The 16,177-nt window shown below is 38.7% G+C and overlaps 3 protein-coding genes across 5 annotated transcripts in view; 1 reads left to right on the forward strand and 2 right to left on the reverse strand.

Moving 5' to 3' along the window:
• ADAT2 (adenosine deaminase tRNA specific 2) overlaps positions 1 to 6,063 on the reverse strand; it is a 60,224-nt gene extending 54,161 nt beyond the window's left edge. Inside the window, exon 1 of one of the 2 annotated variants that reach the window (XR_003003594.1) lies at positions 5,927 to 6,046. Coding sequence is in view for 1 of the 2 variants with exons in the window: in XM_024747886.1 (XP_024603654.1) it covers positions 5,927 to 6,022 (96 nt within the window). In the remaining variant the exon portion in view is untranslated. Of the gene's footprint in view, positions 1 to 5,926 lie in introns of both variants that reach the window. The other variant, XM_024747886.1, reaches the window with a different exon arrangement.
• A 114-nt stretch (positions 6,064 to 6,177) lies between these two features.
• PEX3 (peroxisomal biogenesis factor 3) overlaps positions 6,178 to 16,177 on the forward strand; it is a 35,533-nt gene continuing 25,533 nt past the window's right edge. The window contains exons 1-2 of one of the 2 annotated variants that reach the window (XM_024747883.1): positions 6,178 to 6,476; positions 14,563 to 14,694. In XM_024747883.1, coding sequence (XP_024603651.1) covers positions 6,419 to 6,476; positions 14,563 to 14,694 — 190 coding nt within the window. In that variant the 5' untranslated portion in view covers positions 6,178 to 6,418. Of the gene's footprint in view, positions 6,492 to 14,562; positions 14,695 to 16,177 lie in introns of both variants that reach the window. The other variant, XM_024747885.1, reaches the window with a different exon arrangement.
• The window catches only part of FUCA2 (alpha-L-fucosidase 2), a 53,748-nt gene continuing 50,466 nt past the window's right edge, over positions 12,896 to 16,177 (reverse strand). Inside the window, exon 9 of the transcript XR_003003592.1 lies at positions 12,896 to 13,086. The gene's annotated coding sequence lies outside the window, so the exon portion shown is untranslated. The remainder of the gene's footprint in view (positions 13,087 to 16,177) is intronic.

The following is a 16,177-nucleotide window of genomic DNA, read 5'->3' on the forward strand; positions in this document are numbered from 1 at the left end:
CAGACAATGACAGCTCTAGGATGGAAGAGATTTTGGAGTTTCTCTAAAGCCGTCGCTCCCATAAACTACTATCTAGTGATGCAGTGGTAAAAGGAGGAGAGATGGGGACAGACTGCAGAGTGCACAGACTCTTGGTGAGTCCCCAGGTATATCTCCTACAAAAGAAAAAAAAAAAAATCAGGGGAAAAGACAATTTAGCCAGAACAACTCTTAGGTAGAAAATAAAAACGTTCAAAAGGTCAAACTACGCTACAGCTGTTACTGCTAATGACTCTCGGAAGCTCTCTTTTCCCTCTACAACATTAAATTCCTCAACCTGGCACCGAGAGCCTCCCAACTACCACCCACGCTTCCCACCAGCCAAATAAGCCAGCCTAACTTTTCATTATCCTTCTAGGTCCTTGGTTCTTAAACTTTCCAGAGCCCCTCTGAGAATCTGATGAACGTTATTTATGGACTCTCAAACGTGAAAAAGGGCACATGTACATGACACTTTTATACATAGCGTCAGGGTTTATAGATCCCCCTAAAACCTGGGCTCCTGTTAGGAAGCCCTATTCTGAACAAACAGCTGGATCACCTCCTAACCTAAGACCAAGTCCTCCATTTCTTTGGACTTGACGGTTCCTCTGCTTGCTCAACCTTTCTCTCCTTTGCCACCCACCTACATCCCATTTTCCCTTTTTAAAGTTAAGAAAGCATCCTATAATTTAATTCAACTGACTTGCTCAGGACTTTGTCGCCTATCATCTGATAGTACTTTATATCTGTCTCTTATTTGGGACCCTGAACTTGTTACCATTAACTTTTTCATTTGTGCGTGGCTTAATTTCATGCATTAAACAGTATGCTCCTGGGAGGCAAGCACTAGATCCAAGCACTAGCAAACCTGTTTTGCTCACCTTTGCAGGCCTAGCACGCATCACAAGGCCTAATACACAGGAAACACTAAATCACGCCACATTTGTTACAACGCATGTGTCTGTGCTTGTTTTCTTTTTGAATTTTCCTCAGACCTAGCACAATATTATAGTAATACTAGGCGCCCAGAAAATGCAACAATAATACGCAATTGATTTATTCTAGAAAACTTGCAACTTTTCTCCCTCTATCTCTGACCCTCTGGTAATACACACACACACACACACACACACACTCACACACACATACACACACACACTCATGCTTTCTTTTTTCCTAACTATGAAGTAAGTATGTTCAAGGTCAAAAACCTGGGGGTAAAAAAATCCACACATCAAAAAATAAAAACCACTCAATCCCAACACTCCAAAATATGGTCTCTGTTATTATTCTATGACAGAAAGTTTTCAGGTTTTTTTCTATGCCTGCACATACATGTTCGCAGTTTTCTAAAAAGTCAAATAGATTTATACTATATAAACAGATCAACAGTCTGCCTTTTTCATTGAGAAATATATTACAAACACTTCGCCATGTTGAGTAATATTTTTTCAGCACATGATTTTTCTAAACTTAGATGGTGCTCCTTTACATGAATCTTTATGATTCATTTAACTAGTCCCCTATTGTTTAACTAGAACATGGGGCTATTTTTCAAATTCCTCACTATTGTAAACAAGGGAAGAACTTTATATCTCCATCACTTCCTTATGAATTATTCCTAGAAATAGCTATAAAATACAAAGGGTTCCTACAATGTGATTTTTTAAAATAAAACTAATAATAAAATTGGGCAAAAGAGGATATGCCTAGGCAATTCACAGAGAAAAAACAATCCGAGTGTCTAATTAGGATGCTCAATACACTGTAGTCAGTGGGATGAAAGTGAACAGGCAGAGAGGTCCAGTAGGGCGCACCGGAGAGCAGTGAGTGACCAAACACAGCACAGTACAGGCAGGGCAGGGTGAGGACAGGTGGCTGGGCTCAAATCACAGCTCTCTCCTTACCAGTTCCCTAACTTTGGGAAGTTTACTTCACTCTAAACCTCAATGTCCCCCTCTGAAGATGAGGCCAGTAATAATACACACCTGATAGGGTAGGGCTACTATGGGGCTTATACACTATGGCCTATACGAAACACTATCCACAGCACTGTGTCTGGAATGTAAAAGTGCAACACTGTTATTCTTTTATTTGATTCTAAGCCTACACCCTTAGAATTATATGCTCTGATGATTAAAACAATAACCTTTATTATACACTTAGCTCTCCAAAAGAAAACTGTCATGAAAAATAGTGATTTTACAAACAATAATAAAGTGTAGAGAACTTTCTTTAAAGTTTGATAAATTTATCAAAGAACAACAAAAAAAAGTAACACAGATATTATAATACTTCTCACCTATAACATTGCCAAATATTAAAGAGTGATAATTTCAGGGCTAGTGGGAACAGGGGTAGGACAGAACATTCTCATACACTGGAGATGGAATTATGACCATTTCAGACCAGTGCTATCCAACAGAACTTTCTGTAGTAATGGAAATATCCTTTGATCTGCACTGTCCAATATGGTAGCCACTGGCCATGTGTTGCTACTGAGTACTTGAAATGCAGCTAATGTGACTGAGGAACTGAATATCTAATTTTAGTTCATCTTAATCAATTTAAACTTAAGTAGCCACACGTGCTAGTGGCTACTACATTGGGCAGCATAATTCCAGAAGGCAATCTTAAAATGTCTAGATGGTTTTAAAATACATACATCCTTTGTCCCACTTTTGGTAATCTATTCCATAGCAATAAAAGTATTATGGAATGGGGGTGAGGAAAACAAACCAAAATAAGAAGTATTTACGTCTAGAAAAAGATATTCACAATCATAAAGAAAATACGCAATTTCATTTATTTAAACATATATATGTCAAAAAATAAATTTGAAAAAACCTAGCACAGAGATTTAATATAAGAAAAAAGTATATATGTCTGTTTACACATGGACAGAGATACATGGAAGGATGCTCCTAAAATTTTTATAACATTATCTCTGATGGTAGGATTTTTAGGTAATTATTACTTAATTTGTTGAATCTTTTTATAGTTTGAATTTCTTATGACTATGAATTATTTATATAATCAGAAAAAGAAAACATTAAAATATTTTCATTTGGGGAAAAAAATACCATAAAGGCATTACTGGATCAAAGGATAAACTAGTTTTAAGGCTTTTTTATATATACATAGCAAAGTTGCCCTCTAGAAAGGATGCCCCAATTTCAGCAACCAACTAGCCAGCTCCTCACACACACACCCTTACCAACAGCAAGCATTATAATTTTTTCACCTTTGCCTATTTAACAGGTGAAAAATTGTAACTCTTTTTAACTTGAATTTAATTTATTACTAGTGAAATCGCACACTTGTTCACTTGCTAGTTATTTGTATTTCTTTTAGAATAGCATGTTCATATCCTTCGACTTTTTCAAAATTAGGGTGTACATCTTTTCTCATTAGTTTGTAAAAGTTCTTTATATATTAAGGTTGTCAAACCTGTCCTTTTATTTACATTGCAAATTTATTTACATTGCAAATTATTTACATTGCAAATATTTTCCCTCTTTGTCATCTGCTTTGTTACTTTGTATCTTATCTTTTTAATATGGAGAAGTTTTCAATACTTATATAACTAAAACCTATTCATTTTCCTTTTATGTTTTCTGCCTTTGGTCATATACTTTAAAGAATCCATCTCCATTCCAATTCCTCCAGGCCTTTGCCCAACAAATGCTAACATCAGAGACAAACATTCTAATTACTTGAACTGGTCATATAAATATGTGTACTCTGTACAAGTGCTGTGGGGATGCTAGTATCCTCCCTATTACTTGTATACTGGACATTTCACTTTCAAGTTCCTCAGAACACATTAATCAGAGATTAACTTGCTGCCTCCAGATTTGGTACCAGCTGTGCTTCTGGTCTAATCATAAATTCTTCTCAGAAGTACATAATACACTTTCAATTACTTCAACAATTCTTTGAAATAATTTAAGATTTGAAGTTTCTTTAGTGGGGAGGGAATGGTTGGACAAAGCCCAAGGTTTATGACAAGCCCTTTTTTCCCTTTTTTAAGTCCTGGAAGAAACATATACTATTGGCCAAAACCAAAAAAATAAGTGCAAACTAAGGACTTCCTTGACCCTATGTCGATAAACTAGGTAATCACACCCCTAGGTGTTTATAATCTAATTAAAAGACAAAAATGTCAAGGCCAGAGAGGGCTTAGAAATTACTTGGAGTTCAACCACCCCGTTTTATAGAGTAGGAAGCAATACCCTAGGGGGATAAAGTGACTTGCCCAAGGTCATACCAAAAGGTAGTAAAAAGACTCAAATGTTTAGTCCAGAAGACTAGAGAATAGTACAAAGATATGAAAGGATGGAAAGAAAACACATTTCTGATACACAAAGTGGAAAAGCTCAAAGACTGATTAAACTTAGCTGTTTATGGAACCACTACTGAGTCCTCTATGACAGCAACTCTCAAATTTTCATCTACACAAGCTCCACATAAATACTTTGAGGAGAGTTCCTGAAGCAAATGAAAATAAATGGAAGAGACCACGAATTCCCAGTATTCCAGCATTCCCTGGCCTCCAGGTCTCTCGCCCATAGAAAGATATAAACACAGCTTAATCTGAGATATTTTAGTCTTCATGTGCATTTATTACCATCCTCACTACTTATAAAGATGCTGCCCAGGGACTTCCCTGGCCATCCAGTGCTTAAGACTCTGCGCTCCCACTGCAGTGGGCACGGGTTTGATCGCTGGTGGGGGAACTAAGATCCCACACGCCACGCAGCGCGGCCAGAAAAAAAAAAAAAGGCGCCGCCAGGCATATGATATTATTGAAATGATTTGGGGTAAGGAGAGTGAGATTTTTGATATCACATGAAAACTCCTTGTCTCCAACTTGGAGAATTTAGTAACATAAAAGGAGTTCAGGACAAACAACTCCATATTACAAATTACAAATTAATTATTTAAAGGTACATGTGAACATTAAAGTATCAGACAGAAAGTTATGCATCCTGTAAGTTTAACGGGGGAAATAAATTTTGAAGTGGACTTAAAGAGTGGGTCATGAAATCAAATCAGGGGTGATGACCAGCATTTTTTTTTCCAAAATGCAATGAAAGAGAAATACCAGGAAAACTGTACATAGGAAGATTAAGTACTGTTCTGTAAAACTTTTGTTTCAATTTTATCTGTGTGTGTTTACTGGAATGTAATACAAAATAGATTTTTTTTTTACTGTGAGTGACTGTCAAAAGAGTATGAGGAACAAGTTTAAATTAACATATGCATATATGTGTGTGTGCATGATTTATATATATATACATATATGCCAAATAGACTTTTATCCCTATTAAAGAGTTCGATGAGACACGTAAGTATGGGTAAAGCTTGGATTATACACAAATCTTATTAGAGCCCTCCTTAATCAGGAGTCTTGAAAGGAGTGAGGGAAGTGAAAGGATGGATGGATGGATGGATAGATGGATGAGAATCTGGCTGTTCAGGTACTTGTTTTTATCCTGCTCTCTACCGGAAACATCCTCAGCTTCCTTCCTTCTACTAGATAGAGTCAAGAGGTCATAAATACAAAATAATGTGACTTCGAGGATTTGCGAATGTCCACAGGAAACAAGGGGACGCAGCACGCCCGTGCCAGCAGCCCCCGAATAGGGATGTTCGGCGCATACTTCAAACAAGTGAAAAAGAAATAATTTCTGTATTTCGTCTCTTCCTTTCCTCAGAACCACTGTGAGAATGAGCTAAAAAACATTTCAGGAGAGTAAAGCCAGGTGTTTACCCAGAGAATGCGAACTCCATCGAGATTACTGAGACCAGAAAGCACCCCCGGGGACGTTTACTCGAATGCTTCGGCCAGGATAAGCCAGAGAAAATTCCCACCCTATACATCCACGTCCCGCCCCCTCACCATTTGCATCGCCTGTTCCATCCACTTTTCGGTCTCCTCCGCCAACACAGAGCACGCGCCGCCCGTAATCTGCGTGGACCCTACCTTCGCCTCCATACTGCACCGCGGCAGCCTCGCTCAGTGCCGGAGGCCGCGGCGGAGGAGGAGCGCTGGCAACGGAACGCGGTGGGGGCGGGCTGTCGTTTCCGGGGGAATCGAACTGTGAGGCACTCGGGAGCGAATTCTAGACGGACCACGGCGCCCCAGGCTAGTGAGCGGCGGCGGCGGCGGCGCGCCGGCAGCAACAGAAAGCGCAGCTGCTCAGCCACAGTCTCCGCCCCCTTCCCGCTCCGGTGACAGTCTCTGCGGAAAGTCGCGTTCGTGGTTTTTGGAGAGCACCGAGTGGGACGACGGCGGTCCAGCCGGGTAGTCCGTGCCAAGCGACGAAGAAACGTTTTCCTGGTGAACCATTCCTCCTTCCCTTTAGGCAGCCCGCACCCCCAGGGCCTGAAGATGCTGAGATCTACGTGGAATTTTCTGAAACGTCACAAAAAGAAATGCATCTTCCTGGGTACGGTCCTCGGAGGTGGGTGACAGCGTTCTTGGAAAGGGGCATAGGGAGGAGGGGGTGGGAGAGAGATGTCTGCCTTCTAAAATAGAGGTGGAGGGATCATGGCCCAGGATTCGTTCAACCATGGGACGGGGAACCGGGTGACAAACCTCCAGGGTTCTTTACATCTCTGCAGTTATGAAATTTGTGCCCTTTTCCCTGATACTGCCGCTTACTCTGTTTCTCGCCTTTTACTCACCCACCTTGGGAGAACCCACCACTTTTTTTTTTTTTTTCTGTTTCAAGGCACCGTTCTCTTACAGACATATTTTTTTACTTCTCTTGTGTTGTTTTACTGTGAGGTTCTTCGTTTCTGTTTGGTACTTCCAGTACTTTGGCATTCACCGTTCGCAGAAGTTTCATAATACTCGAGGGAAGTTAACTAAAGCCTGCACTTCGAGTTCTTGTTCAAAGTTAATTTGAATTTTTGAAAACAGCACAATTGTACTAAAAGACTGGAAGTATATGCTAGACAAAGAAACACAAATCAATATTTTAGCTCTGTTTCTGATGTTTTAGAATACAAACTATGTAGTAAATTATGCAGTAAGAAAGTGCTTTCGGGAAGTTGTGCAATCTTCTCAGGATCTTCAAGATTGGGATGAATTCCCACATAGCTCACATAACTGAGTTGCACAGGCTAAGAGGAGATTTAGAAACAGATTAGATAGCAATCTTGAGAGCCTTTTTCCTCATAAGACAATCATGCAGGGGTCTAAAGGAGAGAATAAAATGTCTTGTGTGATACAGGAGAAGGAAATGTAGGACTGTTAAGAGGAAATTTTTAGCATTTGAGTTTTTTGAGAAGTATTATCACTGACTACATGCTTTAGTTACAGAAATAGTTAAAAACAAGAGCAGAAGTTTCCCAAAGAATTTGGTTGGTTTTCTCTTACTATTGATTATATTCTATTGCCGCAAAACAATTTGAAATTAGCAATACTCTTAGCATCAATAATTCAGCTCTGTTGATTCTTGAAATTTTGAAACAGCCTTCTTGTTAATGAGGCAAGGAGAATGTTTTTCTCCTCTCTGAGGTCTACCACAGATCAATAATGATTATATGTAAATTTTTTTTTTTTTTTTTTTTTTTTTTTTGCGGTACGCGGGCCTCTCACTGTTGTGGCCTCTCCCATTGCGGAGCACAGGCTCCAGACACGCAGGCTCAGCGGCCATGGCTCACGGGCCCAGCCGCTCCGCATCATGTGGGATCTCGGACTCTCAACCACTGCGCCACCAGGGAAACCCTCGATTATATGTAAATTTTAATGGCATTCCTTGAAAAATTCTTTATAGATAAAATGTATTTTCTAATATCTTCATGCACTGATATCTAATGTGTATTTAAATTACACAAAGACTACTGAGTCCACTTTATTTGTAGAAACTAATGATTTATGTGTGATGGAAGAAGTATAAATAAAATATTTTTGCCTCTACTGAAGGAAAGAAAATAGCATCTCTTTAGCTATCTCAGAAAAAATAGCATACCCCGTCAGATTTATGGAACAACCTAATGGTAGATTAGAAATAACCATAGGGGAAGCAAAAGAGTACACTTAAGAGACAGTTATAGGTGTGATTAATTGGGAGATTGGGATTGACATATATACACTAATATGTATAAAATGGATAACTAATAAGAACCTGCTGTATAAAAAAATAAATAAAATTCAAAAAAGAAAGATAGTTATAGATTTTTTTCAAAAATCTATTGAGAGCTTTATAGTTAGAGATTAAGAGGAATGAGAAAGGGGGGAAGAGGTTCAGAGGAACAGAAAAAGAAAATAATCCTAGTGTTTTATAACAAGAATGGATGTCAGTCTAAAAAGAAAAAAGAGTAGATGACTGTGATTGGCATTTGTTTGCGCCTCATAGTCTTTCTGCTTCAAGGGAAAGGTCCTATAACATGGTACATATCAGTTAATCAATTTTAAGAAATATTTATCCAGTGCCTGTAGTGTTCAAGGTAATATGATTGGAAATACAAGATTTACAGAGATTTTTAATAGTAATAGCTACCGTTTTGTGGGTGCCCAATGGGCCCTGTATTAAGCTCTTCTATTCAGTGGGGATGATGACAGGATAGTTATTGTTATCCCCATTCAAAAATGTGGGAACCAGAGTGCTAAGAATTTAAAAACTTGTTGAGGTTCCCAGAGTTAGTAACAGGGAAGCTAGAACTCAAACCCAGGTGTGTTAGATCCCGAAGCACATTCTCTTTCCACAGTACACCACTCTTGTCTTCATGGACTTTATGGTCTAAAAGGAATGAAAACAAATGACTTAGTTTGTTCAGGCTCCTATAACAAATACCACAGACTGGGTGGCTTATAAACAACAGAAATTTATTTCTCCCAGTTCTGGAGTCTGGAAATCTAAGATCAGGGTACAAGCATGGTTAGGTGAAGGTCCGCTTCGGGGTTGCAGACTTCTTGTAGTCTCACATGGCAGAAGGGGCTAGGGATCTCTGTGAAGGCCCTTTGATAAGAACACTAATCCCGGGCTTCCCTGGTGGCGCAGTGGTTGAGAGTCCGCCTGCCGACGCAGGGGACACGGGTTTGTGCCCCGGTCCGGGAGGATCCCACATGCCGCGGAGCGGTTGGGCCCGTGAGCCATCGCCGCTAAGCCTGCGCATCCGGAGCCTGTGCTCCGCAGCGGGAGAGGCCACAACAGTGAGAGGCCCGCGTACCGCAAAAAAAAAAAAAAAACAAAAAAACCCCACTAATCTCATTCTTGAGAGCCCCACCGTCATGCCCTAAGCGCCTCCCAAAGACTCCCACCTCCTAATATCACATAGGGCATTAGAATTTCAACATATGAATTTAGGGGAGACACAAACATTCAAACCACAGCAAGAAGCATACACATAATTAAAATACAAAACAATAAGACCTGAAAATGCTGTATATATCAAACTGGCAGATAGCCTGTGCAGTTGGAAATAATTAGGAAAGCGCTTCATGGAAGAAGTAGCACATTTTGACAGATTTGCAAACTAGGTAAGATATCAACTTGCATGCTCAAGAATCTTGGCCATTCAGTGGTGGGGAAAACACTTTAATGTTTGGTCTCTTTGGTTTTTCATTCATTCAACAAACATTTGAATTAGAGGGCCTACTCTCTCTATATTGGGCTCTGGTGATACACAGGAATAAGATAAAGTTCTTGACCTTGAGGAACTCATAGTGCAGTCCAGAAAGCAGAAATGGAAATAAACAAAAGTAGTACAGTGATAGTATTAGAGTACCATAATAGAGCAGGGTTCTGTGGGAGCATAGAGAGAGAGAATAATGGAGGTGTTCAGCAAGCCTCCCTTAAGAATCCACTGGAGGGACTTCCCTGGTGGTGCAGTGGCTAAGAATCTGCCTGCCAATGTAGGGGACACAGGTTCGATCCGTAGTCTGGGAAGATCACACATGCCATGGAGCAACTAAGCCCACAAGCCACAACTACTGAAGCCCGCGTGCCTAAGAGCCCGTGCTCCGCAACAAGAGAAGCCACCGCAATGAGAAGCCCACGCACCACAATGAAGAGTAGCCCCCACTTGACACAACTAGAGAAAGCCCGTGTGCAGCAGCGAAGACCCAACGCAGCCCAAAATTAATCAATTATTTATTTATTTATTTTAAAAAGAATCCGCTGGAGTTACAGCTAGCAAAGTAGAAGGGGGCACAACAGGTAAAGGGGTTGCTCAGCAGATTCAGAGACCTTGTTTTTGGTGAATCAAAGTGTATTTCCCTATGGCTAAGTGCAAGGCACAAATGGGGAGTGGCAAAAGATAAATTTGGAGAAGTAGCTAGAGTGCAGATTGTGAAGGGCCTTCCTTATTGTGCCATTCTACAGAATTTGGAGCTTCTCAGACTTTAGTATGGATAAAAATCACTGAAGGGACTTAATGAAAATATAGAATTCTTTCTCCGAGATTCTGATTCTTTAGGTCCAGAGTGCAGTTCATTAATTCTTTAATTCATTCAACAAATATTTATTGAGCTCCAATTGTGTACCAATATTATATATTGGGGGTACAGCATCATATAAGACAAAACATTTGGGGATGTTTTCAAGGAACTTCCTTAAAGGCTACTTTTTTTTTTTTGCGGTACGCGGGCCTCTCACTGTTATGGCCTCTCCCGTTGCGGAGCACAGGCTCCGGACGCGCAGGCTCAGCGGCCATGGCTCACGGGCCCAGCCGCTCGGCAGCATGTGGGATCTTCCCGGACTGGGGCACGAACCCGTGTCCCCTGCATCGGCAGGTGGACTCTCAACCACTGCGCCACCAGGGGAGCCCCAAGGCTACATTTTTAACAAGTACCCCATCAGTAATTCTGATGTAAGTGGAACAGGGACTGTACATTAAGAAATGATGGCAGGGTGTTGAAGAATTCTAAATATGGCAGTAGTACAGTCAGGTTTAAGTTTTAGAAAATTACTTTACATATAAAAGATGGATTGGAAAGGTGTGAGACCAGAAACAAAGGAGAGTTAGGAAGCTGTTAAACCTGTTCAAGAGCATTAATAATCTGGGTCTGAATGAAGACAGTGGTAGAGAAGTGGACTAAAGTGGCAAAGTTTAGAAAATATTTCTGAAATAGAATCAGAATAGAAAGGTTTGGTGGTCTTTTGTATGGGAGTGAAGTTAATAGATTATTTTCAAACCCTTATTGACGTTATTAACCTAGTAAAATAGTTATACTGAAGGATTTTCATCCATTAAGGCACTAAGTGATGGTTTTAGAAAACCAAATTCGTAATATGGGAAGGCTAGAAGATATTTTGCTTTACCAGCAGTGTTCTGAAAGGAAACGTCAAAACATTTTACATTTATTCTTTGAGATATTTAATGAATGTTTTCATTATTCATAAATAAAGTCATAGCTAAAGAAGAAACTTTAAAGCTCATATAATCCCAGCCTTTCATTTTATGAAGAAATTTAGACCCAGAGAGAGGAAAGACTTGCTTAAAGTTACCTGCCTAGTTGGTGCCACAGCCATCAGTATCTACTCTCTTCTGGGCCAAACTTCAGGCAGCAAGTCAGGTGTATCCTGAGCTCCATATTTTAGGTAATGAATTCTCTGCCTTCATTCTTACTTCCGTAGGGAAACAAATCGGACAAAATCAGAATTTATGAATTTTGCAAATGAGAGCCTGGGTAAATTAGTCCTTGTATAGGAATTTACTTCAGTGCTAACTCGAGGAAAATAATGGATTCTGGGATTTTAGCCTAATGCCTTGTATCAGTTTGCTAGGGCTGCCATAACGAAGTACCACAAACTGAGTTGCTTAAGCAGCAGAAATGTATTGTCTCTCAATTCTGGAGGCCAGAAATCCAAGATCAATGTGTTGGCAGGATTTGTTCCGTCTCAGGGCTTTAAGAGAGGATCTGTTGCAGGCCCTTCTCCTTGGCTTGTAGATAGCTTTCTCCTCCCTGTGTCTTTACATCATCTTTCCTGTACACATGTCTATGTCCAAATTTCCCATTCTTATAAGAACACCAGTCGTACTGGATTAGGCCCACCTTAGTGACCTCCTTTTAACTTGATTATCTCTGCAAAGACCCTATCTCCAAATATTGTCACTTTCTGAAGTACTAGAGCTTCAACATGTTAATTTGGGCTAGGATACACTTCAACCCATAATAATTTATCTTTTAGCTTTAGTAAGAATATATTACATTTACCGAATTAAACACAGTACAGTTAGTTGACCCTTGAACAAAACAGGTTTGAACTGCACAGGGCCACTTACACAATACATTTGACCTTTGAACAACTCAGATTTGGACTGTGCAAGGCCACTTATATGCAGACTTCTTTCAGTAAATACTGCAGCACAACAGATACTCAGTTGAATCCAAGGGCACAGAACTATGAATTGAGCCCACTGTAAAGTTACAAGCAGATTTCCACTTCTGGAGGGAGTGTTCTGCACCCCTAACCCTGGAGTCGTTCAGAGGTCAACTGTAGTTCCTAAAGTGTTTTTTGTCAGACACTGTTGAAAATCTAATGAAAGCAGTGGACCTTCTCCCCAGGAAAACACATAGACCAATCAAACTTACTATTATTCCAGAAAATTCTTAACTATACAAGGGGTGTCATTGCAGCATTTCATTTTACGCTATTATTATTATTTGAGAAATAATAATCATTTTACACATAACTTTTAGCCATCTGTTGTGCAAATAAAATAGAAGCAATTCATTGAGAGGTAGTTATTATCTAAGAGTTGCCTGTCAAAGGGTTACTTCGTGAAACGTAAGTTAGTTGCTTCATTCTGTTAGTATTATGGCGCTGTCTTCAGTTTATTGAGGATGAATTACAAGAAAGGTAGCTCTGAAGACATTTATATGAATTTTTATTTATTCTTTAAGGAGATTGTAATACATTTTTTGCATCTAGACATAACAGCAGTCACACTTTATTTCTAATTATTTGTAGCACATACTCTTTCAATGTCTTTTTAAGACATATATATAACATGTTATCCGTTCATCTGTATTGCTTACATTAGTGAAAATAATTCAGGATACCTGTTTGCTTTGCAGTTCTTAGTGGGCTTCCTCCTTCCCACCTGTGACAAACAGACCAAATCCAGTTATTTAGGTCATGTACAATTCTTATGTTCTTTCTTGTTATATTGGAGGCTATAGACAGTTGGAGGTAGGTGAGGATTAGTTACTCTCCTACAGCCTTGTTGCCAGGTTATCATGAAACAAATTCTGGCTCACATTAAAACATCTATTATCAAGGATAGATAAAACAGTATCATAACTTGTTCTATAAGCTCATTGAAATCCCATTGTCCTTTCTTTGTGCTACAGCAGAACCACGCATAAACGATTTACCCAAAGCAAATGCAACAGTATTCTAGATGTAGGATTCTGCTGGCCATTTGGTTAACCCTCTTGACTAAGAATCCTTCGAACTAGCAGCTGAGGATCCGAGACTAAGCCATTCCTAAGGGTTAAGGACTTTATCGTATATTCTTGTTCAAATGAATATTACTAAAATGTTTCAGCTAACCCAGTATCTTAAACACCAGTCATTTAATCTGTGAAAAGCCATTTCTGATATTCATTTTCCTAGGTTAGTTGAAATGCTTAAACCTTGAACTATGGCTTTTGATCAAATGCTAACTAACCACACTGGAGCGTTAACATTCCCAGTCAGGACAACTGAATGCCTATAAGGTATGACCAAAATGTGCACATTTTATATTATACTGTCTATACTGAAATGTGGTAAATAAATTACAGGCCGTAAGACCCCACCTATATTTTTATATCATAGTGTCATAATTTAGGAATTTTTGTACCCTTTTCACCTTCCCTTTTTTACTTAAGTTTCTAGTTTTAGATGTCTGCTTGACAACCTACCTTCCTTTTATTCTTCCTTTTAAATTTTTTCTTATATTTTTAAAAAGTATTATATTTTGATTGAAGAAAATGTGTAAACCATAGAGAAGCAAGAAGAAGGAAAAAAATCACCTGCTATCCCACTATTTAGCAATGATCATTGTTTAATATATGTAAGAAATTAAAACCCATCTCTTGTCATATATGTTTATTTACATTAAAAAGCAAAACTTCTAGGATCTTATTTTATCCTCTAACACTATAACATGGATGTTTCCTTAAGGCATTAACTATTTAGCAATGTAGTTTTTAATAGCTACGTAAGAGTCCATTGTGTGGCTAGACCATAATGTATTTAAACAGTTCCCTTTTGCTGGACATTTAGAATATCTCCAGTTCACTATTAAAGGCATTGCCTGACTTTGTAGATTTAATTCCTTTCTGTTTCTTTAGACCTAGTCTTTATGTACCCATCTATCATTGGCTTTTAAAATGCCAGTCTCCTTTTCCTTCTCTTCAGGTTGCAATTCTTATACAGTTCTTTAATTTAGGTTCTTAAAAGTTGTAATTTTTAGCTTTTCACTAATATAAGCCTCATATTTGGATAAAGTGGGTTAAAAATACTGTTTAGAATTTTTAATACTCTAATTAACTGCATTAATATACTAACTTGTTTTAAAAAATAATTTTAGGAATATATATCCTGGGGAAATATGGACAGAAGAAAATCAGAGAAATACAAGAAAGGGAGGCTGCAGAATACATTGCCCAAGCACGACGACAATATCATTTTGAAAGTAACCAGAGGACTTGCAATATGACAGGTAAGACAAAGAGAACTATTTATACATGTATAAAGTTGTTTGATGATTTATATTAATTTGCATACCTCCAGGACCAAAGTTAGAGGAAAAGGCAAAAATGATAAATCTAGCAAGTATTTACATGATTTAACTGAAATACATCGTTTAATGTGGATTTGGAAAATCAGTGTAAATTAATATGCAACATAGATGCTTGTTCATTCATTTTATTTATTCATTCAGCAAATACTCAACAGTACTCAGCACTGGGGAAACAGAAGGTGAACAATTTGGTCAATTTTGTGAAAAAACAAAAACCTGACCTTCGGAGTTTATTCACTAGTGAGAGAAGAAGATGATAAACAACAGATAAATGACTTTAGGCAGTGATGACTGCTTACAAGAGAATGAGCTGTGTGAGGGGTGGGGTGCTCTTTAAGGTGGGGCAACCAGGAGTCAGACCTCTTTAAGGAAGTGACATTTGAGGAGAGATTAAATGGTACAATGGAGGGAGCCATACAAAATGCCTGTGGTGGGAACAAGCTTGGCATATTTGAGAAATAGCGAAAAAGGCTGTGTAGCTAGAGTAGCATGAGCAATGGAAGAAGAGTGATAGGAGACAGGGCTGCAGGAGTGGGCCTGATGCCATTGGGCCATATATGTCATAGTAAAGAATTTCTTACATTTACAAGGCACCTAGAGACCTGTAAGTCTAACACAATAGTATACACTCAGTGTTAATCAGTGGTAATAATTTAATCTCCAGAGCTAGAAACCTACTGGGAGGATGCTATAACAAAATCAGCTGCCCATATTTGAAGAAAACAAGGTGTTATGTTATAATTGGAATAACTCCTTGAAGAATTAGTTCTCAAATCCATGTCAAACTTGTTTTTCTTTGTTATTGTTTGAAGCTTAATGCTTTTCTACCATTTCTTTCAAGAACAATTAATTTAGAAAAAAATTTATAAAGGTAGGTTCTCTTTGTTCAATTTTAAAAGTAGAATATTTTTTCAAGGTTGGAAGAACTTTGTTTTTAGTTCAGTCTCATTTGATAAAGAGGCTGGGATTAAGAAGGTTAAGAGACATATTGCATTTCAGCTGGAGTATGATTTTTTTTTTTTTTTTTTTTTTTTTTTTTTTTCATTTTTTTTTTTTGTCTGTGCCATGCGGCATGCGGGATCTTAGTTCCCCTACCTGGGATTGAACGCGTGCCCCCTGCATTGGGAGCACAGAGTCTTAACCACTGGACTGCCAGGGAAGTCCCATGATTTTTAATGTTTGAAATAATAATACTTCAGTCTATAAAGCAAAAATTAATCATAAATGCTGTGTAAAATGGCAACTCAGATAAGGTACAGTAAGTAAGAGCACAGGCTCAAGGGTGAGGCAGATCTGGTTCTGTTCCTACTTTTGCCTTGTAATATCTGTGTGTCTTTGGGCAAATCTAAATCTAGTTCTTTCCTCTATAAAATGATCATCATAAAACCCACTTCATAAATGT

This window comes from Neophocaena asiaeorientalis, unplaced genomic scaffold (assembly GCF_003031525.2).
Source record: "Neophocaena asiaeorientalis asiaeorientalis breed wild unplaced genomic scaffold, Neophocaena_asiaeorientalis_V1.1 scaffold123, whole genome shotgun sequence".
In the NCBI taxonomy this organism is placed as follows: domain Eukaryota; kingdom Metazoa; phylum Chordata; class Mammalia; order Artiodactyla; family Phocoenidae; genus Neophocaena; species Neophocaena asiaeorientalis.